A 27949-nucleotide genomic window follows, 5' to 3' on the forward strand; every position below is an offset into this window, starting at 1 on the left:
ATATACAAGTTGGCACTGCGAACTAAAAAATGAGTAATGGAAACATGAATTTGAAAAAAAACTCTCAAATATCGCTAAAAAAATTATATTCCCACATGAGGTTTTTTTTTCAGGCAAAAGCAACATTTTGTAAAATAGAAATGGAAATACATATCGTATTTAAGTCACGACTATTGCAGTGGATGCAATCGAAATCACCGTGTTAATACTTATTGGGTTTTGGAGATCTGTTGCCATGTCAAAGTGGAATGACTATCATGAAAGAGAAAACCTAGCTTTAGTCGCATAACATCACTCAGTGGAAACACAGACCATTCACAATTGTGTTTAGTCAACTTTTTTTTTTTTAATTGCTTCTATTTTGTGCAAAACTGCAATGGAAATCCGCTTTGTGATGTGCCAATGCTACCCACTGCACCACAGTGCTGCCCAATTTTCCCTTTTTGCCAAATATTATCACGAGATATGTTCAGTGTTCAAAGAATGCTTGATTAGTTTTGACTGGAGTGCCTAGGCCAATTTAGTGAATAAGGGAGATGAGCTAGTTTAACATTGTGCAATCATCACAGACTTACTTTTAAAAGACTAAGTTCATATCTTAAAAACACAAACTGGAACTGAGTCTGTCGCTTGTGCATTAAGTAGACTTAATGTAAAGTCGACTTAACAGTACTTGTGTTGAGGCAGGTGGATGTTGATTAGGGCATGTTGTTTGCACAATGCTAAGCTGGTAGCTGTAAGCTTTCATTAATTGTTAGACACTTTAGTTTTGTAGCCCTAGTGCAAAACTGAAATGGTGCAGTTCACAGACCAAATATGTCATGACTAATCAGCTGCGAATGGGAAACATTTAATTCATTTCGATTTACTTTTCGCCAAACTATCACGTCTCCTGATTATTTATTTTTTGTTTGTTTGTTTTAACATGAGTTAATTTTGGACTTCCAGGACCTCCCAGGGCAAATAAGATTTAATAACATGCACATCTGCAGGCCTATGCTTATTATTTCCAAACTCATGGATATGCAATACTACAAATGCATGTATCCTCATCCAAACAATAAACTAAATTTAAAACCTCTGAGTTAGTATGGTCTACTCAACCCCATAGCCTTAACAGTCATTTTACACTAGCCTGTTCCTTGAACTCTGCCGTTGCTGCCTCCCAAGTAAACAACAGGAAAAGGTTTGAGGCTACAAGCTGCACATTGCAAATAACCTCTGCTCTGTGAATGAGGAAGACAGATATAAACAGATGCTTCCCCTGGCTCAGGCCCTCTTCAGCACTGCTGCGACCTCATGCTGCACGTCGTTCGGTAAACACGGGTGTTTTTATAATCCCACAGCGAGCATGTGTTTGGGGGATTTAGTGTTGACACACTTCCATAATGTGTGACTCAGGTCTTTACCTGAGATTAGTTCAGTAGCCCCACCCAGACAACATGTGAATACAGAGTAGAAAGAGGATACTAAATTAGGGTCAGTGCAAATACTCATGTTAATTAAAGAATCAGCAGGACCCTAACAGCTCATCATGAGCTTAGACTCCTCATGCAAACTTTAATCCGCATGTGAGTAAAGTCAGACACAGGAACGTGACCTCTCTACAGGCACAATCATTTCCCAGTCTCACCCTGCTCTTCCGCTCATTTTACCATCTCTGCAAAATGTTAAAACCCCTTGGCTTATACGGTCGCTGTCCAGCGTGATCTCAATATCATGTTCATGTTTCATTGTCAAAGTATAGGGACTTGTGAGTCATGCTATCAACATATTGTAGCACTTTATAGAGTTTCAAACATCACACATGAAGGCTCAGTGTAACATAAAACAGAGGAGAGATGTAGAGATACATACCATACTGCTCCAGTAACATTGAGTGTTTGTTAATAAAAGGGATCACTTCTCTAAATAGGTCAAGGTCACACTGGACTATTAATTTATACTACAGTTGTATGCTCAAATCTGATTGGTCAGAAGGTGTTGAACCATTTTTTTTAAATAATAGCACCGGTACTGTATAACAGTGGTTATACAGTACATGATAACATGATAACAGTGGTTATACAGTACATGATAACATGATACTGCATATAGTTCAAGGTTTGACAGGTTTATATTAATCCGCTTGTTCTAATACATTATCATTTCTACAGTAACAACTCATTCACAGGAACTTGTATAGGGGATGAGCTACAAAACCGAAGGCTAATAATAAAAAAAAAGCAAAGAAAAACATGAAGCTTTGTGTCAGATGTTTATTTTACATTTATGGAAGTGTCCAGTGTCAGCGCTTTGTCAAGTACATACAGTCCTGTGCAAAAGTCTTAGCCACATGTAAAGAAATGCTGTAGACCAAAAAATAATGAAATATTTCAACATTAAAAAGAAAATACTATAAACAGCCGTCTTCTTCTTCTTCATCCCTACGGCCAGCAAGGGCCGTAGGGGCACCACTGATGACATTTTAACAGTCCATCATTGGTGTGTCCAGGGCATTTAAACTTGGCGGAGCCCATCCCTCTCCAAGCTTGATCAATGGGCAATTTAGAGTAGCCAGTTAACCTAAGCTGCATGTCTTTGGACTGTGGGGGAAATCGGAGGAAACCCACGCAGACATGGGGAGAACATGCAAACTCCACACAAAAAGGCCCTTGTCGGCCACTGGGCTTGAACCCAGAACCTTCTTGCTATAAACAGCAATAAGCCATAATAAATGAAACAAAGTCAATATTTGGTGTGAGATGACTCTTTGCTTTGAAAAAATAAAATAGTAGTCTCAGGTACAATGAGTGCAGTTTTATAAAGAAATGAGCTGTAGGTTTTACTGAGCGTCTTACAGAACCAGCCACAGTTCTTCTGGACACTTTGACTGTCACACTCACTTCTTCATTTTGCACCAAAACCCAGTAGCCTTCATTATGTTTTCTTTTTTCATCTGAAAAGTGCTCTCTTATGTAATATGCTGCTCAGATACAAACTTTTTTTCCCCCTGTAACATTTAATTTTGTGCTGGAAAGCGAACATTTGGACTCTAAAATGTTTTTGTACCGACTCGATAATGTAGAAGTCATAAAATAGAAATTTATAAGAATGTTTGTATGGGGGGAAAAAATAGGGTGCCTAAGCATTTTTTTTTGCACAGCACTGTACGTAGATGTCTGAAAGTCTTTAGGACAAAGTAATTTGTTTTACATGACAAGCTATGTGGATTTGTTTTATTAACTTAAAGAAGAAGAAGACTTTTATTTGTCACATAGCCGACATTACAGTGGAGTGAAATTCTTTTCTTTGCATATCCCTGCTTGTGAGGAAGTTGGGGTCAGAGTGCAAGGTCAGCCATGATACAGCATCCCAGGAGCAGGGAGGGTCAAAGAGCTTGAACCCCTGACCTTCTGATTAGTAACCCAGCCATCACTGCCCCAGCAGCAAGGGCAAAAAAGTGAGGGTGGTGAAGGAACAATTGTTTACAGCTGCTTTAATATACACTACCGTTCAAAAGTTTGGGGTCACCCAGACAATTTTGTGTTTTCCATGAAAAGTCACACTTTTATTTACCACCATAAGTTGAAAAATGAATAGAAAATATGGTCAAGACATTTTTCTGGTGGGGTGGCACAGTGGTGTAGTGGTTAGCGCTGTCGCCTCACAGCAAGAAGGTCCGGGTTCGAGCCCCGTGGCCGGCGAGGGCCTTTCTGTGTGGAGTTTGCATGTTGTCCGTGTGGGTTTCCTCCAAAGACATGCAGGTTAGGTTAACTGGTGACTCTAAATTGACCGTAGGTGTGAATGTGAGTGTGAATGGTTGTCTATGTGTCAGCCCTGAGATGACCTGGCGACTTGTCCAGGGTGTACCCCGCCTTTCGCCCATAGTCAGCTGGGATAGGCTCCAGCTTGCCTGCAACCCTGTTGAACAGGATAAAGCGGCTACAGATGATGAGATGAGACATTTTTCTGAGCATTTAATCGACCCCACAAATGTGATGCTCCAGAAACTCAATCTGCTCAAAGGAAGGTCAGTTTTATAGCTTCTCTAAAGAGCTCAACTGTTTTCAGCTGTGCTAACATGATTGTACAAGGGTTTTCTAATCATCCATTAGCCTTCTGAGGCAATGAGCAAACACATAGTACCATTAGAACATTGGAGTGATAGTTGCTGTAGATATTGCACCAAAAACCAGACATTTGCAGCTGGAATAGTCATTTAGCACATTAGCAATGTATAGAGTGTATTTCTGATTGGTTGAAAGTGATCTTCATTGAAAAGAACAGTGCTTTTCTTTCAAAAATAAGGACATTTCAAAGTGACCCCAAACTTTTGAACGGTAGTGTAAGCAGAACTAATAAAAGTCCAACATTATGCTTTCGGATCACGTTCTTATCAAGATGTTCTTGTTCTGTTTACTGGTCTAAGAAGAAATGCATCAGGACACCAGGTCCTGTAAATTATAAACAGCTCCTGTAAGTGGGGGGAAAAAGATGGAAAAAACTGTTGCATGAGGCGGAAAACGTGACGACGCGCTACATTTCCTCGGTGAAATCTCTGACCCACTGACCAACCTCCCTCCTTTCGTCTCTCTGCAGCGGGCACTGAAATCTACAGCAGAGCCGAGAGCAGCAGAAGAGAGGGAGGGTGATGAGGAGAGAGGGAGGGTGATGAGGAGAGAGGGAGGGTGATGGGGAGAGGAGGGAGGGTGATGGGGAGAGGAGGGAGGTGATGGGGAGAGGAGGGAGGGTGCGGGAATCACGCGCCGCACGCGGCCGACAGAGCGCATCCACGTGAAGGCGAACGGAGGCGCGCGAGGGAACGAGGAGAAGATATCGCGCACGTGGGCGGAGCCTCGCCTGTTTTGTTATTTAGTTATTTATTTTAAAAAAAACGTGAAATTAAATGGAGCTGGGGGGGGGGGGGAGTGTTAAAGAAACATGGGAGTTCTCTATTCTGTTTCTGCATTTAGCGAAATTCAACACTCATCTATAGACTGCCTCATATGACCTTTATGTCGTATTGTTTACAGCATATATCAGGTTTCTGATCAGAACTACCAGTTTTGGGCTTGATTTAAGACAAAGCTAATGCAGCACTATACAGCAGTGCAGTTCTCTCTACAGGAATATAAAAGATGACAGAGCTCAATAGTCATAACAGAAGATAGCATCAAAATGAAATCTAGACCCCTTAATCTAGGCTCTGAGGAAACCCTTCAACTTCACGTCGTAGAAGCCTATCAGAAAGGGTTTCAAACTAGATCCTGTTTAGGAAGCAAAGAATCCTTAATGACAAAAACACAAAGAACCGTTCACTCTCAGATAAATATAAAAGTACCAAACTGTATCTGTCACTGAGGTGGTACCAGAGCATTTTTTACGGATTTTCCACTAGGAGACCAACTGGTCTGGGCAATACAATCACAGGCCCCAGAGTCCATGCGGCTGCACCGCTGCGGCATATTCTGTGATGCAAAATGGTTCACCAATCACCATACAGACAAACACACTACAGTGACTACACAGCTATCAAGAGCAATTACCAAGCACAAATGTTATGTCAAAGACAAGTTACACAGTAATGACATCGGATTCTGACATCAGCCATCTCAGTAACCAAATTTTAGTTTTGTTTGTGTGTATATCTTATAACATAGATCTTCGTTTTCCTTGTTAAATGTATACTTACATGGTACTTGGTTAATTAATTGCAACTGATTGAACCAAATGATAAGACATAACTTGGTTTAAAATTTGGTCTCCCAGTGAAGCTGGTTTGGCATTGACCATTTGGTCTCCCAGTAACTATGTTAAAAAATGCTCTGGGTGGTACCATGAAGCACACACATTGTTGTACCTTTAGTATGATATCAAAGTCCTTCCCACGCCACGTGGCGGCGCCGATCTCTGTTTCCGTAGCCCTCGGCTTCTCACATAGCTAGGGTTACAGTGGGAGGCTAGTCCTCTGGTAACCACAAGAGTTTGACTCCCCACTCACATCTGTATTGCAGCGTGCCTTGCCAGATGGCAATAGGTACCATTTTTATGATGGTCTTTGGTATGACCCGACCGTGAGTAGAACTCGCGATCGAGAGGCAGACACGCTAACCACTAGGCCACTAACCGGTCTTTTAGTATGATAGGCTACTACATATTAGGCTACCTGCAAAGGTGAAGGTGATGTCATTTTTAGAGTAATGCTTTAAAGATCCAATTATTCCAAGGGAAAAGATATCCTTGATGATGCCACCCCAGTTACACTGAAAAGTCCAGTTTGGTACCATCAGATATGTCAGAGATAATTTGTGTCATAGCCGAGTCTATGTGCTAAGTGTTCCCCAAAATTGTAGGCTACAATAACTTCACCTGCACTGCAAATGAAACCAAACATCAGCTGGTTGATATCACCATAATCTTGGCAGTGCTTCATAATACTAGTCTTCTGCCTAGCTGTGCAGTGGAACAGGAGATCACTTGCAAGTGGCTTATGCTAATATTTGTCAGTCCAGTTTAATCCATTTACACAATAGTGATCCTGTTCTATATCATGTGTTATGATAGAGGCATGATGTTTCCTTTCTGTGTCCCAAAATGAAATGATGTTTTGCTAATCATAAAGTGAGGTGTGGCATGTTTTCATGGCCAAGCCAGGATTTCCTCAAATCCAAGGGGTTAAAAGGACACATCATGTTTCAATCACGGGTCTGAGAACGTGACTATAACCTTTGAACCAATAACACATCCTTCAGTTAATAGACCAGTGCACTAGGTAAGCAGATCTAGCAGGACTTGGTGGCCCCTGGATAACCTTCCGGAGGAAAGCCCTGTGCAAATAAGCTTAACTAGTCAAGTTCCTATGGTGGACGTTCAAGTAATAATATAAGAGTTTCATGTAGGGGAAAATTATTGCTATTGGTCTAATTATTCCTACTTCTGCTGACAAACTGAGGAATCACTTTTGAAATTAGATGCAATTCTGTGACTTGTGGAAATCAGCAGGAGGTGCTGCACACACACACACACACACACACACACACTTCTGTCTTTTGGGGACACTCATTGATATAATGCATTTAGACCCTTAACCATTACAAGTAAATGCCTAACCCCATCCCTTACCCTAACCCTGACCTAACCAACTCGTAACCCTCAAACAGCCTTTTGAAAAAGTGAGGACCAGCCAAAATGTCCTCACTTCCCAAATACACTACCGTTCAAAAGTTTGGGGTCACCCAGACAATTTTGTGTTTTCCATGAAAAGCCACACTTTTATTTACCACCATAAGTTGTAAAATGAATAGAAAATAGAGTCAAGCCATTTTTCTGGCCATTTTGAGCATTTAATCGACCCCACAAATGTGATGCTCCAGAAACTCAATCTGCTCAAAGGAAGGTCAGTTTTATAGCTTCTCTAAAGAGCTCAACTGTTTTCAGCTGTGCTAACATGATTGTACAAACGTTTTCTAATCATCCATTAGCCTTCTGAGGCAATGAGCAAACACATTGTACCATTAGAACACTGGAGTGAGAGTTGCTGGAAATGGGCCTCTATACACTTATGGAGATATTGCACCAAAAACCAGACATTTGCAGCTAGAATAGTCATTTACCACATTAGCAATGTATAGAGTGGATTTCTGATTAGTTGAAAGTGATCTTCGTTGAAAAGAACAGTGCTTTTCTTTCAAAAATAAGGACATTTCAAAGTGACCCCAAACTTTTGAACGGTAGTGTATGTCATGACACACATATCTGATCGAGCTGCTGGAGGCTATGGCCCTGACACACAAACAGCTTTTTTCTGTTTCCGTCCCGCCCCAGTGACAGTTGCATGGCTGCAGAATGTCCCGTCAGGCAGCTCGCCCGCTCAACCCAAACACTCGGGCTTCTGGAGCGGAGGCGCGTGCACGGCTCCACGTGAGTTTGTTTTCATGCTCAGAGCAGGAAGTTTGAAGCGCGCGCGTGCGTGCGTGCAACACTCCTAGACCTCCGTGTCTCAGGCTGCTTGTGTCAGACGGACCTGCTGAATGCTGGCAGTCATTCATGGTATGCAAACTGAAAGATCAGAATGCACCTTGCACTTGCTCGTTGCGCCAGGCAATAAAGCAGCATTGCACACCACAAAACTTCCCAGACATAACAATGCGCACAATGTTGCATACAAACTCACCTACATTTACAATATTGCAGGCTAATGGACAGGCAGACACCAAGAAACCTTACTTAGATACCGTAAATACATTTGGCACACAACTGAATCAATAAGATACAAAAAGTGATTTATAGGTATCAGATATCTTTGAACATAAATTTGCATTAGTCTGTGTAAATTATTATTATTATTATTATTATTATTATTATTACTTACCAGGGTTGCTATCCATTCTTGATATTCGAGGTTTTAGTCGATTACTGTCTGTAGGTCAGCCTCAGATCCTCAGTATATGCACAATATTGAAACCGGCGAAAAAGTCATAAATATCAATGCACAGGGGGAAAAAAAAACAGTAGTTCGTACAAAACAGGAGATAAGTGTGCAATATTTATAAAGCCCGAGCTCTGTCAGGTGCGTTTCTGCAGTTCCTTCTCGCTGCCTATATGTTTGCCGGTGCAATAAGATCTCAGGTCTGGCATGCGCTCTGTGAAGAATTCAGAATAAATCTGTGTACAGGGACGTACTGTCAAAACTTGAGCACCCCACCCTACCCTACCGATAACACAACACACACCCCTCACACCCACATCCGTGCCGCTCAGGTGACTTGGGTAGTGCCACTAAGCGACCCGACCGAGAATGCGTGTGGTTTCTTTGGACTCGCGTGCCCCTCTAACTCCGTTTTCTCTCCCTGCTTTAGTGTCACACCGCGCACTTTCATTTGAGCTGGGGTATTAGATGTGTTTATTCGAGCTCGGGGTGAAAAGCCGCCTAGTGCATGTGCGCTCTGCATGTGCCGGAGAGATCGCTGCCCTACTGACACACATTTTATGCAAAAGGTTCGAGCGTGCGGCACGGAGACATGAGAGAGGCACAGGCGAGCACGTGGCACGGAGGCGGAGCTCACCGTGACCACCGCGTTGCTTTCAAAAGGCATTTGCTACTTGTCAAAACACGCCCTGGGGAGTGTCACGACATGAAGGCTGCATCAACAGCAGGGATAGCAGCTATTAAAATCCACAACCGTTCGGAATCCTTGGAGATGTCCAGTGCGTGGGTCACGTGGCAGAGCTAGATCCCAATGTACGGATGTATATAGGCTGAGCATGAGCTTTGGCATGGAAGATCTCACTTGATAAACATGTCTGGACACACGTTATCTAAGATCTGTTACGATATGTTTACTACTACACTACACTGTCGACACTGACAGACAGGTTATTCTTAGTTCAGATTGTAAATTCACAAGCATTTCTATTCGGGGCTTCATTTAAACATCTAAAGGCTAAAAAAAACCCAGCAAGTACATGTAGGGACAAAGGGACAGGGAGAAAAACAGAGAAACAGCGCACTCTGGTGGCTGAAAATATATATACATTCGTGGTTTCACAGACAGGCCGAATAACTGTAAGAAAAGGCTTTCTTACAAATGAATAACAGGATCTTTTCCATATCGTTTGTAAGTGTGATTTAGAATCACAATCGCCGTTTTAAAAAGTAAGTTTGAATAAAAACCTAAACACGATAGACTAATGCTAATATCTCTCAGAAATAAAGGTACCAAACTATACCAAACACTGCAGACTAATGCTAATGCTCACAAATAAAGCTACCAAATGATACTTTTTCTTGTCGCTGGTGTGGTACCATCCAGGAAACATCCTTTTTACCTTCAACATCCATCTTTCCCCTGGAAATATGAATAGTATTCCTTTAACAATAAGTTAAAGTATATAACTGGATAGACTATTGATTAAATCTTTACTCTAAAAGCTAATTAAAGGTGTGCCACATCGGCCTCCAACTTCCCAGGTTAACATGACATAGAAGGACTAAAGGTACAGAAGATGGTACCTTTATTTCTGAAAGTGTATAACAAGTTCAGGTTTCTCATCAATGTTCATAAAATAAGAAAATACATTCATAATATGAAAACAAACAAACAAATAGCTTTTATAGTTTGGTTCAGAATCACAGTAGCCATTTTTGGAGAAAAAAAAGGTTAGAATAAAAACTAAACATTGTAGGATACACATGGGGTGTGAGGTGGGGCTACACCTCAGAAAACAATGCTGCATGGCGCAAAGGCAGCGTTCCTTGGAGAGAAGCTCTGTTGATCGACGACAGAGCATAGCTGAGATGGTCGCAGGAACAACTCTTTGCTTGATGCCAGATTGTCATATCAGAACTGCTGGTTCATATTGGCTGTTATTCTATCCACACGCACTGGATATGAGCAATCACATGCTCTGATTGGCTACTCTACTACTAGGCAATCAGCTCATATGCTGTGAGTCAAGAAAAATAAAATGGCAGAGCGTTTTGCTGAACCAACTGAGGACAAAATAAAAAACTCTACTCAAAAACAAAAAAATACAAAAAGCAACAAAATATGGAATGAAAGTATTTAATGGTGAGAACGTCTCATCTCATCTCATTATCTCTAGCCGCTTTATCCTGTTCTACAGGGTCGCAGGCAAGCTGGAGCCTATCCCAGCTGACTACGGGTGAAAGGCGGGGTACACCCTGGACAAGTCGCCAGGTCATCACAGGGTTGACACATAGACACAGACAACCATTCACACTCACATTCACACCTACGGTCAATTTAGAGTCACCAGTTAACCTAACCTGCATGTCTTTGGACTGTGGGGGAAACCGGAGCACCCGGAGGAAACCCATGCAGACACGGGGAGAACATGCAAACTCCGCACAGAAAGGACCTCGCCGGCCACGGGGCTCGAACCCAGACCTTCTTGCTGTGAGGCGACAGCGCTAACCACTACACCACCGTGCCGCCATTTTGCCGATTTGTTTACATTCTAAGCAGAAATTATTTTATCTGATGTTTTGTATAAAGTTTTTATTTATCAAATTTGCAAAAAATAAAAATGCTCGGTTTCTCAAAATCCAATGAATGTGGCTATAATAAAACAGATATTCCACTCAATCTCGTTGTACATGGCTTATAGCCAAGTCGGCGCTACGCACCTAGTCAGCTATCAGCTCATGCAAGACTCGATTTCGTAGAATAACTGTTAATTGGCACTTGACGTGCTCAACCGCCCTTTAACAGCTTTTGTTTTTCGTCCTGCTGGGTGGTGTGCCACCCTCATTACCAGCATTGCGCTGGTGAGGGAGCCAATTTAGATTCCAACCACCCGTCCATGCAGCAGGTTGTACTGGGTTACATGGTACCAGTAGCAGGCTCTGACCTGACCTGACCCGACCTGACCTACAAGGCGATGTATTATTTGTCGCAATTCAAGCATCTGCCGCTAGGTGTCACTATAATGCAGGAAATTGCTCTCTCTCTCTCTCTCTCTCTCTCGCTCTCTCTTTCTGTCTAAATTAACGGCTTTTTTTCCCCCCTGTACTTGGGGGGAGAAAAATATTATTTCCACAAAACTTCACAGAGGTGTGCTTGGCCATGGAGGTAATTTGGCGACCAAAGACCACCTGTTTTAAATCACAGAGTGAGAAAGTGTTTCAAGTAGGACTACACATTCATTGTTAATGCGCTTTGTGGTTTAATTCACGTGCGTAGTCTTTTTACACTGTAATATAAATATGATTATCCATAGTAGTCTATGATGAAATGATGAGTTTAGTGATGCATAATAAATCCTACAAGTCAAACACAAAGGACTCAAACTGTTTATGTAGTGTTTTGAGCGTTGGCAGGATTAATTGGGCGTGATTAAAAAAAAATCATGCTGCAGTCAGCAGTTAGGCTATGAACCTCTATAACTGTGGGCGACATATGCAGCGAGGAGAGCGTGTACTGGCAGAACAGGCCGGTAATTATAGAGCGCGCGCGCGGCGGTGTTTGGGAAGTGTATGAGACGCTGCCAGCACAGAACTAAACACCTTGGGCCTAGGGCGAGATAGTCACCCATCAGTGTCAGTCATGTCTGCCATCTGTCTCTCTCTCTCTACATTTTTCATGTTTTAGCTTTATACAATGTGTTCTGAGATGAAACAGATGCCAGGTTTGCTGACGCTGTTGTGCTGGAGGTTTGGATGTATTTACTGAGTGGGATGAGTGAGTAATGGCAAGCTGTGAAAGTGAAAAAAAAAGCGGGGGTTTTAATTAGAGGAATGGATTTGGATTCTTTGTGATTTAAGGCTACAATCAGTGTTTTCTTGCTGAGTTCTCTACTGGCTCGAACAAAGAGGCGTTCTGATAGGCCTACCAGTTCACTTTACAGCAGCCTGCTGTGTGTGTAATAAAGACACACACACACACACACATATATATATATCATCTCTAGCCGCTTTATCCTGTCCTACAAGGTTGCAGGCAAGCTGGAGCCTATCCCAGCTGACTACGGGCGAAAGGTGGGGTACACCCTGGACAAGTCACCAGGTCATCACAGGGCTGACACATAGACACAGACAACCATTCACACCTACGGTCAATTTAGAGTCACCAGTTAACCTAACCTGCATGCCTTTGGACTGTGGGGGAAACCGGAGCACCCGGAGGAAACCCACGCGGACACGGGGAGAACATGCAAACTCCACACAGAAAGGCCCTCATCAGCCACGGGGCTCGAACCCGGACCTTCTTGCTGTGAGGCGACAGCGCTAACCACTACACCACCATGCCGCCGATATATATATCTCATCTCATCTCATTATCTCTAGCCGCTTTATCCTGTTCTACAGGGTCGCAGGCAAGCTGGAGCCTATCCCAGCTGACTACGGGCGAAAGGCGGGGTACACCCTGGACAAGTCGCCAGGTCATCACAGGGCTGACACATAGACACAGACAACCATTCACACTCACATTCACACCTACGGTCAATTTAGAGTCACCAGTTAACCTAACCTGCATGTCTTTGGACTGTGGGGGAAACCGGAGGAAACCCACGCGGACAACATGCAAACTCCACACAGAAAGGCCCTCATCAGCCACGGGGCTCGAACCCGGACCTTCTTGCTGTGAGGCGACAGCGCTAACCACTACACCACCGTGCCGCCGATATATATATATATATATATATATATATATATATATATATAATGTGTGTGCGTGTGTGTATATGTGTTATCTACCAGCTGGGAGATCCGTATGGTGAAATACCATGACCGAGGTCTTGAAAGTACTGAGCGAGGCCCTCTGGGCCGAGGTCAGTATTTAAGGCCGAGGTCACAGTATTTCACCATACGGACCGACCGACCTTAAGCTGGTAAATAATATATTTATTTTTTTCTTTACCAAATTCTAACAGAAAATGAGAGCGCCCGAAAGAGAAAACCGAGCCGAGCTGCCATTTTGAATCCTCATTCATGGCTGTAATGTAAATGGCTTCCTCCTCGGTATACAAGTGCATTTCCATGGCAGGAAAAAAAACTACATTTTGCCACCTATGTAGTTCCCTATTTATACAAATAGGAGTCATTCAGGATTCAGCCATGTTTTTGCTCGACCAAAGTTATACAGTATTATGACCTTTATATTGCATAAGTAAAGCCATTTGGTGAAACTTTGAAGAAGAGATTGTACTGGTTTAAAGTTTTTACCTAACGTAATATTATGTATGAGGATAACATGGTCCAAAATGAGCCTCATTAACTAATGAGATCAAACTGTTAGCAAGTTACAGGTTTTTAGCTTTCTCCTGAAATGTTTCTTTTATTTCTTCTTCCTCAGGGTAGTAAAACTCGCTTTCGCTGTGAGCACTGTCATTATCGCTATCCATATTATAAAATTAATGCTATTATACTGAGAAATGCTGGCAAAAATTTATAAGGTTTTTGATAATCTTATAAATAAATCTTTTTTTTTTTTTTTAAATGTTGGCACGGTGATGTAGTGGTTAGCACTGTCACCTCACAGCAAGAAGGTCCGGGTTTGAGCCCCGTGGCCGGCAAGGGCCTTTCTGTGCAGAGTTTGCATGTTCTCCCCGTGTCCGCGTGGGTTTCCTCCGGGTGCTCCGGTTTCCCCCACAGTCCAAAGACATGCAGGTTAGGTTAACTGGTGACTCTAAATTGACCGTAGGTGTGAATGTGAGTGTGAATGGTTGTGTGTGTCAGCCCTGTGATGACCTGGCGACTTGTCCAAAGTGTACCCCGCCTTTCGCCCGTAGTCAGCTGGGATAGCTGCAACCTTGTAGAACAGGATAAAGCGGCTATGAGAAATGTTGACAAAAAAAATGCTACTATGTATGTTGTTGTGAACGAGCGAGTCGCCAGAGGTCCGTACCAGCCAATCAGAGCGCAGGATTTGGACCGCGAAAAAAATAAGTATATATATTCTCACACACACACAGTATTTATATGTATGTAGGTTTGAATAGTAAGTGGCTTGAGAACGTGCCATTTCTGCTACACAAGGGGGAGTTTTATTTGTGGAGGAGGAGGCATGGAAAAGACGACCTTTCCTCTGGCGCTCGCAGATTTGCCATAATTACTGAATCACTTCCACATGTTGAACAGGCTGCTCCCCCTACCACTACTAAATAGCTCGCTCTGTCCTTTCTTCTTTCTCTCTCTCTCTCTCTTAACCCTCCCCATCCCTTTCTATTTTAGCGGCCTGCCCTCCCCCCATATCTCGCCTTCGTGCTGCTGCTTCAACAAAGTCCAGGTTTAATGAGAACATCCTGGTACTTTTGGCAACGCGCTTCACGTGCGGTGATTCAATTAAAGCAACAAGAGGGAGCGAGACAGAGAGCGCGCGCGTGTGAGGGAGAACGAGCGAGCACTGAGTGCGCATGCGTAGCAGAGTGGGCGTGTCAAGAGCCCAAAATTCGGAGAAAAACGGCAAGGGGAAAAAGAGTGCGGTTTGGAGAAAGAGTTCAGGCAAGAGTGAGGTAGCCTATTGAGGGAGAGGTGGAAAAAACTTGGAGGCAAAGAAAGAGAGAGAAAGGGGGGGAAAACCTTATTTTTAACCGTGAGTTCAGAAAAGGTTCATAGTGACATCATGGTTGATTATAGAGACAAGAGGGCCATTCACTTTTTTTAATGTACTTGTTGGTATCGTGATACTTTTGTTTTTTTGGTGCACCACTTCAAAACTGCCAACCTCTGCAGTCTCAGCACACACTCATCATATACGAGTCTATACAGTAATACACACATTCTGGCCTACGTTCAAGGTGACGTGATTTTGTGAAATTACATTTGACATTAACCTGTGTGTGTATGGTATGGGGTATTTATACCCCCCACCCCCCAAACACACACATTCCGAGTTCATTTTCCAATGCCTCCTCTGTTCTTTCTGGTGTGTATGTTTTTACTTCATGACAGTTGGATTCTGAAAGTGTACATTTTGCCAGGTGGTATGAATGAGCCCCTTGACTTCTCAGGATGAATGTCTAACTTTGAAACTGTGAGTGAGTGAGGGAGAGACTGCTGGGTGGGTGGGTGGGTGAAGTTTATTTGTCTGTGTGTCCTTAATTTCTTGCTTATGTGTATGGGAGACTGGCAGTATACGCCTGCCTTGTGTCCTCTGCATCTCTTGGTGTGGCACGACTTCACATGACATTAATCAGAATGCGAGGAAATACAGTAATGAACTCATTACAGACACAGTGTTCCTGATTAGAAACTTGTCACAGCTTCCTTCTTTTTCTTGTTTGCAGCCTTTCTTTGAGTTTTTCCTTTTCCTTTCCAGGCTGTTTTAGTTGTCTTAGATGCAAATAAATACTGTCTTCATGGGAGCAGTTTTCCTGTTCCTTATTCATGTATCTGGGTGGCATGGTGGTGTAGTGGTTAGCACTGTTGCCTCACAGCAAAAAGGTTCTGGGTTCAAGCCCAGCGACCGACATAGGGCCTTTCTGTGTGGAGTTTGCATGTTCTCCCCATGTCTGTGTGGGTTTCCCCCACATGGTTAGGTTAACTGGCTACTCTAAATTGTCCATAGGCATGAATGGTTGAGAAGACAAAACCTCTATAATAATCCAGTAGAAGGCAACAAGAAACCACTACTGTAAGGTTCTCTAGAAATTGTGATGTATGCTGGAACATGTAATATGAATGCATTCACAGAACGAAGGATGTCAGGCATGGTGTTGGGTTGATGTCAATTCGCAGACTTTGAAAAGGAAGTGACCCTGATGTAATTAAGAGGCCATTAGTGGAACAGAGAGAGGCAGAGGGTGAGACGGGATGACAGAAGAAAAGGAGAGTACTGTAGAGGACGCAAGAAGCTCGAACTGACTACGATTGTAAAGTTTACAAACACCATGTGAATTATTGTCTCAGCTAAGTAGTTTGCACTTAATAACATAATTTAAAATAACGGACAGTCTACCCAGTTAGGGGCACTTGGAAGAACTGAAAGAGATGGATAGCCTGACAGGAAGATGACAGGAAAATGGAGGTGGTTAAAAAGATGGGAATGAGAACTGGAACACAGAGAGAACGTTAACGATCAGGAAGGAAGAACACCAAAGCAGCCTGTTTTACATAGAAGTAGAGAGAGAGAGAGAATGGGGGGGTGGTTGGAGATAGCAGTCTGATCTGTCTTCATTATCCTGCACTCAGCAGTCTCCCCGACACATGGATCATAAATCTTAGCCTCCAGCACACTCCACTGACTCCAAAACACAAACACTGCTAACCTCTGACCTTTCTACTACTTGGCTGCTACTGACACCCACTCACACACACTCATGTAGACACTTGCTCATACCCATTAGGCATTAAATACAATGTACACAATAAGATTAAGGAATTAAATGCAAGATATATAGTGAGTTTATATTATTAAAGCCTTTCTTTTAAAGCCAAATGGTAGGATTTTTTCTGTCAGTGATTTTTTTTTTTTGCGTTTAGTATGGTGTGTGAAGATTACTTGTTAGAACGAAATGTAGAAAGCACCTTACCCAAGGGTAACGTTTAAAAAGTTGTGAAATCCCCGTGAAGTCAAACATTTCCTGTTGAATACATTCTGATGCCAACACCTCTGTGGTTGCAGTATCACTGCCTATGTATTCAAGTCAGATACAGAGATTGTTATGGAAGAAAAATTTTCAAAATGGCAGATCTTAGACATTTTAGAAGGGCATTTCATGATGTAACATATGAAACTTATTACAAAAGTGTAATAAGTTACACAAGTGCTCCATATAAAACCAGTGGTGTCTGGTTTCTGGTCAGTATTTTTGTCTTTATCTTCATATAACCATCAAGGCAAGCTGATGTAAAGGATTTTCCTAACACTTGTCCAAAATGTTGCTTTTATGTTTTTGGACACACTAGATCATGGGATTGAGAGCAAGGTCATTTTCACTCCATTTAAAGTGATATTTGTATTTAGGATGATTTCATGAAATCTGATCCAGTATTGCGGATGGGGGTAGGTATAGAGCAGTGATGGGAAACTCCTGGCAGTACTGATGAGTAGGCTTCATAAACTGAGAAGGACGAATATCAAATTTCTTTATAGACGACATGCCGAAAACTTTTTTTTTAACACGAATTTGTCCCCATTACTTTGATTTTTACCCATCATGTCATTTTCCTTTTGGTGAAATGTATCGAGGATCACTGAATAATGAGACATGACTTTAAAAGGGGGCAGCACGGTGGTGTAGTGGTTAGCGCTGTCGCCTCACAGCAATAAGGTCCGGGTTCGAGCCCCGTGGCCGGCGAGGGCCTTTCTGTGCGGAGTTTGCATGTTCTCCCCGTGTCCGCGTGGGTTTCCTCCGGGTGCTCCGGTTTCCCCCACAGTCCAAAGACATGCAGGTTAGGTTAACTGGTGACTCTAAATTGACCGTAGGTGTGAATGTGAGTGTGAATGGTTGTCTGTGTCTATGTGTCAGCCCTGTGATGACCTGGCGACTTGTCCAGGGTGTACCCCGCCTTTCGCCCGTAGTCAGCTGGGATAGGCTCCAGCTTGCCTGCGACCCTGTAGAAGGATTAAGCGGCTAGAGATAATGAGATGAGATGAGATGCCGAAAACTTTTTTTTTAACACGAATTTGTCCCCATTACTTTGATTTTTACCCATCATGTCATTTTCCTTTTGGTGAAATGTATCGAGGATCACTGAATAATGAGACATGACTTTAAAAGGGGGCAGCACGGTGGTGTAGTGGTTAGCGCTGTCGCCTCACAGCAATAAGGTCCGGGTTCGAGCCCCGTGGCCGGCGAGGGCCTTTCTGTGCGGAGTTTGCATGTTCTCCCCGTGTCCGCGTGGGTTTCCTCCGGGTGCTCCGGTTTCCCCCACAGTCCAAAGACATGCAGGTTAGGTTAACTGGTGACTCTAAATTGACCGTAGGTGTGAATGTGAGTGTGAATGGTTGTCTGTGTCTATGTGTCAGCCCTGTGATGACCTGGCGACTTGTCCAGGGTGTACCCCGCCTTTCGCCCGTAGTCAGCTGGGATAGGCTCCAGCTTGCCTGCGACCCTGTAGAAGGATAAAGCGGCTAGAGATAATGAGATGAGAGATGAGACTTTAAAAAGGTAAAGTTCCATTTGGTTACATGGTTTTTTAACAGCTAGGAATTCTACCAAATTTATAAAAAATACATTATTTACCATCAAATTTATTTTGGGTGCACCATTGTGTCTGTAGGAATTTGATGAACTCAGAGAAGCAGTATGACGTGCAGGATCTCTCTGCTAGCAATGTTAGCCATGGCCAGAGGTTCCCACTCCATGGAGCACTACCAGGCCACAATTGAGAAACAAGGTAACTCGTGTTGATTTCACCAAATGTGCTAGCTTGGCCTTTCTCACATACATTGGCTGTACATTCATGTACCATTCAATGTGTAGTGCTCATCAAGATGGCTTCTCCACCACCATCTCCATTAATACATCATAATTATTTTATCACTGTCAGTGCAGGTAATGTTTTTGATTATAAAGCTGATTATGGACGAGCAGGTACATGACTTGAGGTTGTTGTCTTCCAAATAACTGGCAATAGGGTTTTTTTCCTCCCTCCTCCTTTCACTTGAGAAGAGAAGACTTTAGATTTCAGAGTACCTGAAGACGCACAGGACAACGGAACATTTTCCTTATGACCGATTTTTCTAACTGGTTGCTAAGGTTGCAATACATGGACACTAAACATGAAATCTAAATGTGCCTCAAATGTAACCCTCCTCAATTTTCCCCTCAATTTATTAAATTCCCACCAACTAGTTAGTTCTACTCATCACATGACAGCTACCAAATGGGAAGGCGTATGCTTCCTCTGAGACACATAAAGCCAGCCATCTGCAACTTTTTGAAATGTAGTTCCTGCTACATCACTGGGCAGCTGAACACACTTGGAAAATGGCACTATCTACCCTCCTTCGTGGTGCTTAATTCGCAGATACCCACAATTGGCTACTGTCGTGCTTATTGACAGGGGACAGAATAATGCCATCCAGTTTTGCTGTCTTGAGCACCTGGCATCATCGATATTCAAACTCATGACCTACTGTGATCAACAATGGGGAGAATGCATTTCTGTTGCAGCAGAAGAGCTGTATATCCCCTTTAAACCTTAGATCATGGCTAATAGTGCTGCGGGGTAATGGTAGAAGTTATGATAGAATTTTGACAGTGAGGTTTTTGTGTATAATCATGCTCATTGGGTCCTCTTCAAATTCCAGTCTGGATGTGTTGCCTTTCAGATGTAATAACTAAAGTACAAACTTGAAATCCTGTTTGAAATAATTTGAGATGAAGTCCCATCAGCACATGCAGATGTGTCTCAATATGTCTAACTATGTGTTTTTGTCGAAGTCTGGGTAATCAAAGGCAGGTAAGCACTTTTTTTTAAACCAAGAGCCTTTCTGCCCCGTTCTGCCACCGTGAGATGGGCACACAAGAGGTATGAGCACTATGAAAGGGGAACTAGTTAAGGTGTGTCTCTGAAATGAGGTTTTGGGGTTTTAACCAAAATTCATTTCAGAACATCGGATTCAGGAACAGCCAAGGGCATACACCCAGAACCACAAACAGCCCATCAAGCACAATCTACACCCAGTACAGAGCTAAACCATATGAGATCATACAGAGAGTGGCATATATGCAGACACACCCTCGCTACCATATCTGAGGGGACTTCCGTACTTTCAGGTCCCTTTCATCTGTGAGAAGGTGGTGGACCTGTATGCATCAACTTATATTGTGGAAGTTTTCACAGTCCTTTTTTCATCAATAAATGCAGAGATATTGAAAGCTACCGTCTTTAAGATTTCATATAGTCTATGGCTATACAGTGTATCAATAGTACCAGACAAAAGTTTGTACACCATACTCATTCATAGGTTTTTCTGCATTTTGACTATTTTCTACATTGAAGAACAGTACTGAAGACATCAAAACTGTGAAATAACATCTGGAACATATATGGAATTATGTGGTAAACAAACAAAACAAATATATATATATAAAATGTGTGTGTGTTTTTCATATTTTAGGTTCTTCAAAATGGCCAGCGTTTACCTTGATGACGCTTTGCAAACTATTGGCTTCATCTTAACCAGCTTCATGAGGTAGTCACCTGAAATGCTTTTCAATTAACAGGTGTGGCTCGTCAAAAGTCAATTAGTGCAATTACTTTGTCGCCTTAATGTGTCTGAGATTAAACAGTAAATAGCCCTATTCACCAACTGTAGTAATCCATATAACATCAAGAACCGCTCAACTAAGTAAAGAGAAACAACAGTCCATCATTACTTTAAGACATGAAGTGACTTTTAATTCATAACAATAAAGAAAAACCATTGAATTAGGTGGGTCAAAACTTTTGACTGGTACTGTACATGTGGTGGGGTGGAAAGTATACTGATAAATTATACTTACTCAATTTAAAGTGGATGTATCCAGCCAAAAATGTACTCAAGTTAAAAAAAAAAATGTTGCTACTTTTAAATGAATTTAAATATTAAAAATTCAAAAGTAAATGTTTTAACTGATAAAATCAAGTAATGTTGTTGTGTTTTCATGTGAAAAGGAACTTTACTTACTTATCCAGAACTTTTTTTTCTTGTGACTAATGCAAGGTGCTGTCCCTCCTATGATCTGGTCTTGCTTAGTATGCATGACTAGCAGTACACAGTTTAATAATGAATTGGTCAGAAGTAAAATATCATATTTAAAAAAAAAACACAGTGTTTACCATTAACTAGAATTGGACTAATTGGTTACATTAGCTACTGGTCTAACTTGGCATTAGCAAAGAAAACAGGCTTATTTAGTTTGCAAATTAGTGAAATGAAGCTTAAACTGATTTTCAAATTCGATGGAGTTCATGCCTCCTACAGAGGACAGGAAACAATGCAGGAAGAGTACAAGCATTCTGTTATAACAACAATAACAATCAGTGTGCAGAAAATAATACTCGAGTATAGTAGCAAAGTACATTTACAGCCCTGCCTCTACAGTATAGTACAAATTCCTAGTACAGGTTGTATTATGTAATGTGAGCAATGTGTATCCTAAATCTGTGAGTCGTTCTTTCTTTATTAGTATTTCCGTTGCCTAACAAATATAAAGGCCAGTGATAACGACCTTGGTCTTTATTTTTCTCTATTTTGTATAATGATATGTAACTTGGCTTTAGCTGACAACTTCACATCTTGAGGTTTACTTTGGGACAAACCTCACCAACTGTTCAGTATCACTGAAAGGAAATCTTATTCGTGTGATTGTTAATATGTGTAAAATGTTTGAGTTGAATCATATCAGTGGTTTGTTTTGTGTCAGCTGTTACCTCTGTATAACCCTACTGCACTCCATGTACATCTAATCCAAATATGTTGTCCATATTGTACAATAATACCCAACGGACACCCTGCATTTAAGCCCCTGGTTTCCTCTACAGGATATGGTGTTTGTAGCTGGTGTTGGTGGAATACTATGTTGGAATCGTATGACGGAGGGGGAGGAACACCCCGAGGCTTCAGTCAGCTCTGACTCTGTGCAGCACTTCTAAATGAGTTCCTTATTGCCATCCGAAAATCAGCCATTGTTCAGTGTTTGTCAGTTTCTCCGACAGAGGGAGATTGAGGTGAAGAAAACAAGAGCAAGACAGAGAGAGGGAGGGGGATAAGAAAAAGAAAAAGGAGACTTAGGAGACAGAGTAAGAAACGTTGGTCTCTCTCTTTCTCCTGTCTAGACGTTTTGTGTCTTGTCAAAAAATGTGCTGTTTATTTAAAGTCACATGACCCAGGCTGCATTTATGATTCACAGAGCCTAATTATTTCTCACCGAGAGCCACAGGGAGTGTGTATGCCTGTAGAGAGAGAGGGAGGAAGAAACGTAAGGGAAGGAGGGAGGGAGAGGGAAAGAAAGAAAGAAAGAAAGAAAGAAATGAGTTGGTGAGTTGGTTTGTGCTCTGCTTCTGCAGCTAAAGGGACCCAGACAGACGAAGAGCGCACTCGCTTCCTCTCCTCACGCACTCTTGTCTCCTCCTTCATCCTGGGTGAAGCTGGGAAAGTTTCTTCAACGGCTGGAGCTGCACACAAGTGGGTGAGTTTGGCTCTCAGGACACTTTCTAAACAATGCCTTTGTTTGTTTTTTCTTCTTTTTTTCCTTGGACTTCCTCTCTTTTCTGCTGCGAGAGTTTCGAAAAAGGAAAGAAAGCCATTTTTGACTGCAGCCTGAGCCGATAGCGCTGTCAGCCTTAATTGAAGACAGAGACTGAGAAAGTGAGTAAAGGAGAAAGAGAAGAAAACCAATCACAGTTTCCACAGTCTGGGACCAGATCCCACTACAAATATAGCTTTGTGTTCTTTGATTTCATTCCGTGTGTGTATCTCACAATAATTGTATTTGTGAACCCTGTCTCTGTTCAATTGACCTAAAAGTCTTTTTTTTGTCCTCTTAGAACAGAGAAAAGGTGAGAGTAGTACTTACAGTGTCCTAATATGTGGAAAGGGATACGCTCAGCATTTGCATGTTTGTACCGGCTGTGAAGGCACCATTCTAAACATGCGTTTGTTTTTAAACAGCCGTCACTTTGCATCTATTTCCATCTATAAAGCATTTTGTCTGCAATCCCGTAGTTGTGGAATGTCTGTAAATCTCGCCATTGTCATCCTGTCAGTCTCGCTGGCGAAACAGTCTGCACACGCAGCCAGGTGAGCAGGTTCCTCAGCACCTGAGTCACATTGCACAAGAGACACAGTTTGTTCAAAATTGCAAACACACACACTTGTGAGCGTCAGTGCGTGACCATGTGGCGCCACAGGGATTCTGATGTCACCTGATAAGCTGGCACTCTTCAGATATAACTCGTACAGTAAATGGATAAAAGTTGGTGTTAACGGTTTTGAGAAATGTTAAGGGGAGGATTAGTTGAAATGGTCTCACTGTATTGCAGAACTATTTTTATGTCATTGTGAAATGTGAAAATGTGAATCCTTTCGCTGGTTTTTAGTAAATGTCACTTATTTATTACTCTTGAATAAATATAACAAAAATCTGTCTATAAATTGTGATGAGGGAATTATGGTATAGTAGACTTGGCTAGAAATGAGTTATGTTTCATTCTCATCTCATCTCATCTCATTATCTCTAGCCGCTTTATCCTTCTACAGGGTCGCAGGCAAGCTGGAGCCTATCCCAGCTGACTACGGGCGAAAGGCAGGGTACACCCTGGACAAGTCGCCAGGTCATCACAGGGCTGACACATAGACACAGACAACCATTCACACTCACATTCACACCTACGGTCAATTTAGCGTCACCAGTTAACCTAACCTGCATGTCTTTGGACTGTGGGGGAAACCGGAGCACCCGGAGGAAACCCACGCGGACATGGGGAGAACATGCAAACTCCACACAGAAAGGCCCTCGCCGGCCCCGGGGCTCGAACCCAGGACCTTCTTGCTGTGAGGCGACAGCGCTAACCACTACACCACCGTGCCGCCCATGTTTCATTCTGAATTAGATTATTTAATCTCAAGTAAAGATTTGCGTTTTAATTTTTAATTTGACGTCTTGAGCGCCGCTATGTGTCGTTTATTAAAATGTTGAATGTTGGTATTTCGCACAGGCCTACTCCATGTTTATTTTTAATGTGTGACTAAATGATGGTTAACACATCCAGGAACAATCTGGACTGAGGAGGAGCCTGAGACGTGAACAAATTGCAAACAAGCCAGCCATCAATTTAGAATTTATCCACACATGTGCGCGCGCACACACTCACACACGCACGCACACAGGATCAAGTCCTAACTTTTATAGCTGGAATGCCCCGGCCTTTCTCTCTTCTGAGCTGTTTACATCTCTTAGATTAACCATGATTTACATGAGCGGAGTCAAAAGGAAAAACAAACTATTGTCAAACCAGATATTCACGTTCCGCCATGTTTCAGGCCTGAGCCATAACGTGCCTTCTCACCCCTGCTTAATGGAACAGCAGACATTCCTCAGCTGATTGTGAATAAACAGATTAAATATAGCATCGTCAATTGCATCCATTCATTTCATTTCCACTGGCGTCAAAGAAACAATGACTAGGATGCTTATTATGCTCTGTGTTGTGTGTGTGTGTGTGTGTGTGTGTAAATATATATATCTCTCTCTGTGGTTTGAGGTTTTAAATTCACAGTAAGCTTCTTTATTTAGTAATTTACTTTTATATGTTTAGATACATGTATCTAAGTTATATGTGACAGCAGGCATGTTTTTTACATCGGTTCTCACACGGACAGGAATACTTGACAGTTTCAACTTATGGGAACGTTTATGTGGTCCCTTCAAGGAAAACTGTATGTGTGTTTATAAATTAAATTTTTTATGTTAAAAGACTGAGTAACTTTTGGTTACTGAGGTGAAGGTCAGGGTTAGATTTAGTTGCATTCATAATTGTCAATGGAAGGTCCTTACGGTATCGGAAGACAAATGTGTGTGTAGGGAAAATTGGATCTGATGAGAATATTTGGAAGACTAAAATTGTACAAGTAAATCATTTCCACTTATTGAAGTCACCCTTCTTCGAGAATAGTCAAAGTGGCATTGTACACTACCGTTCAAAAGTTTGGGGTCACCCAGACAATTTTGTGTTTTCCATGAAAAGTCACACTTTTATTTACCACCATAAGTTGTAAAATGAACAGAAAATATAGTCAAGACATTTTTCTGGCCATTTTGAGCATTTAATCGACCCCACAAATGTGATGCTCCAGAAACTCAATCTGCTCAAAGGAAGGTCAGTTTTATAGCTTCTCTAAAGAGCTAAACTGTTTTCAGCTGTGCTAACATGATTGTACAAGGGTTTTCTAATCATCCATTAGCCTTCTGAGGCAATGAGCAAACACATTGTACCATTAGAACACTGGAGTGAGAGTTGCTGGAAATGGGCCTCTATACACCTATGTAGATATTGCACCAAAAACCAGACATTTGCAGCTAGAATAGTCATTTACCACATTAGCAATGTATAGAGTGTCTTTCTGATTGGTTGAAAGTGATCTTCATTGAAAAGAACAGTGCTTTTCTTTCAAAAATAAGGACATTTCAAAGTGACCCCAAACTTTTGAACGGTAGTGTATGAAAGAAATCTTTTCAAGGCTACTGTAGAGCACAGGGATTTTTTTTTTAAAGTGTTTTATGGCGAGACCACCCCACTGTGTAAGGGTCTCATCCCCCCACCGTCAAGAATTCTTTCTCAGGCCAATGAAGTGCAAATATCAGGGAGGAGTCAGACAGGTGGTTTAAGCACAAAATGAGAGATGGGGAAGGGAGCGAGCGAACAAGGCTGTCTGTACCCTATAATTACGTAGGAAGCCGTCAGATCACTATTTCCCCTGTATATTTTTGCAGGTGTGTAAGGACGTGTGTATGTAATGCTTTGTGCGTCAGGCGGTGTGCACGCATGTCTGTATGTGTTTGTGTGAAAGATGAACATCTGCTGTTTGAAGTGCTGTTTTTCTGCCTGCGTGTGCTTGTGTGCATGTTAGGACTTATATTAATGTGAATATAGTGTGTCTGGGTGTATAGAGTATGTGCCATGTGTGTTTGTGTGTGTTTATACTCATGACTACTGTATAAAATAGAGATGCCTAATTGTCTGATTAAATAAACCTGAGCTTGTATGAAATAGCAACACAAGCTTCAGTTCAACTGTGACCTTTTTCCCCCTCTCCTTTACTGTGTTTTTGAATCAGAGCTGCAATCAGAATAGATTTCGTAAGTGATTTCTGATCACAATGCTGAATAGGTGGACGAAAAATATGCTACTTTCTATCAGCAACTCGCAATTACTATTCTAGGGTTGATCTGTAAGCTATAGCACGGGGTCTCATTGTGAGCATCAGCCTGTTACGCACACACACTAATTGAAAATCCATTCATGCTTGCTGATTTTAAAAAAAATTTTTTTTTTTTACATTGTAAAGCTTTGTTCAAACCAAGGTACACAAAACTTAATTTCCTAGTTTGTCCTGTTGTGTAATTTATACTTTGATTGGATGACACACATCTCATTTCTAAAGGCAGTTAGAAAAATGAATTACTGAGAAAGCAATCCATCTCATTCATGTTTTTTACATCTGGGAGTATATTTCACACGCTTCGTCTCAATCACTGCTGATGACGTGTTACGGATGTATCAGCGAAGTGGGCTTAAATAAGTCAGCCTCAATGGAGACTAAAGCTCGAGTGTCATTCACTATGTTTCTGGGCTAGAAAGAAATCAGCCCAAACCTCTACTTTTAAAACATGACATAAAATTCTGGGTTTTGAGATTGAAAGCGGTACTGCATACCTCTTTAAATGTATAAACTAAATAATATAACTGTACCGTGAAGAACCATCACTGCTTGTGTTAATATTGACAAAATGACCATTTTGTTGATAAAAATTGCCATTTTATGGGTTGAAAAAGGCTGAAAATCCCATCTACTGGTTCCAATCATCCGGAAACTCACAAGGCCGATGCTGATGTAGAGTCACCCGTTTGGTACTTCTCAATGCCATGAAATTTATATGTAAAAACGAATGTTAACGCCCTCTAATCAGAGGTGAGCAGCCCACCTCCCCCAGCCCCCGCCCTTGAGTGGGAGTCTGTGAAACTCCACTTATATTCAAATGTATATGCTGATCGAGACCCATCATTCACAGGACTTTACGCCCATCCCGCCCCTCTCACCAGCCCCTCCACTAGCCTCCTGCCCACTTTTTAGCATCTTTCTAAATGATGCAGTGGGTGGAGTTAAGCTCAGAGCTGGGGTTGAATTTACACGTTAAGTAAATCGGAACCTTCAAATCAAAAGTAGAGATTTTAGGCCAAATGCGAAGCATGTGGGATTCCCAGGAAAGACTTTCAGAACATTTTAGCCAGTCATAGTCATCATGCTCGTCTCAATGAAGTTAAGTGAAGAGATGCAAAGTAACTCGAGTCAAAATGAAAGATATTACATTAATCAGACACTCTTATCCAGAGCAACATACAACATACCCAGAGCAGGTGAGGGTTAGGTGCCTTGCTCAAGGGCACTTCAGCTATTCCTGCTGGTCTAAGGAATCGAACCAGTGACTTTTTGGTCCCAAAGCTACTTCCCTATCCATTGGGCCATGGCTTCCCCATGGGCTAATGGTTCCCCATTTATGAACCATAAATGCAGGAAAAAATTTTTAGTTCGATCGAAATAGCTAAATTTGTATTAAGCAGATAAATTTGATGATTGCTAGCAAGCTAACATTAGTGTAGCCTGACTAGCTGGACTGTTACTTAAATAGTTATGCTGGGCATTTTAACATCACAGTAGAAAACTAGCTGTTTTAGTATGACTTAAAAATACTTTTAAATTTGCTCGACCATTATCAAAGGAAAAAAAACATTAGCAACAATGTACATTTTTATGCTAATTTTAATGTTATTGAACGTGACGTATATAAT

General features: G+C 41.9%; 2 protein-coding genes across 3 annotated transcripts in view; one reads left to right on the forward strand and one right to left on the reverse strand.

The window, feature by feature from the left end:
* nr1d4a (nuclear receptor subfamily 1, group D, member 4a) overlaps positions 1-9293 on the reverse strand; it is a 35002-nt gene extending 25709 nt beyond the window's left edge. Inside the window, exon 1 of the mRNA XM_060937541.1 lies at positions 8354-9293. Within this exon, the coding sequence (XP_060793524.1) occupies positions 8354-8369 (16 nt within the window). The 5' untranslated portion in view covers positions 8370-9293. The remainder of the gene's footprint in view (positions 1-8353) is intronic.
* A 12794-nt stretch (positions 9294-22087) lies between these two features.
* Positions 22088-27949, forward strand: part of rarga (retinoic acid receptor gamma a) — a 42864-nt gene continuing 37002 nt past the window's right edge. Inside the window, exons 1-2 of one of the 2 annotated variants that reach the window (XM_060937542.1) lie at positions 22088-22180; positions 22448-22569. The gene's annotated coding sequence lies outside the window, so the exon portion shown is untranslated. Of the gene's footprint in view, positions 22181-22447; positions 22570-22728; positions 22749-27949 lie in introns of those variants that run through there. The other variant, XM_060937543.1, reaches the window with a different exon arrangement.

Source organism: Neoarius graeffei, chromosome 13 (genome assembly GCF_027579695.1).
Source record: "Neoarius graeffei isolate fNeoGra1 chromosome 13, fNeoGra1.pri, whole genome shotgun sequence".
NCBI lineage: Eukaryota > Metazoa > Chordata > Actinopteri > Siluriformes > Ariidae > Neoarius > Neoarius graeffei.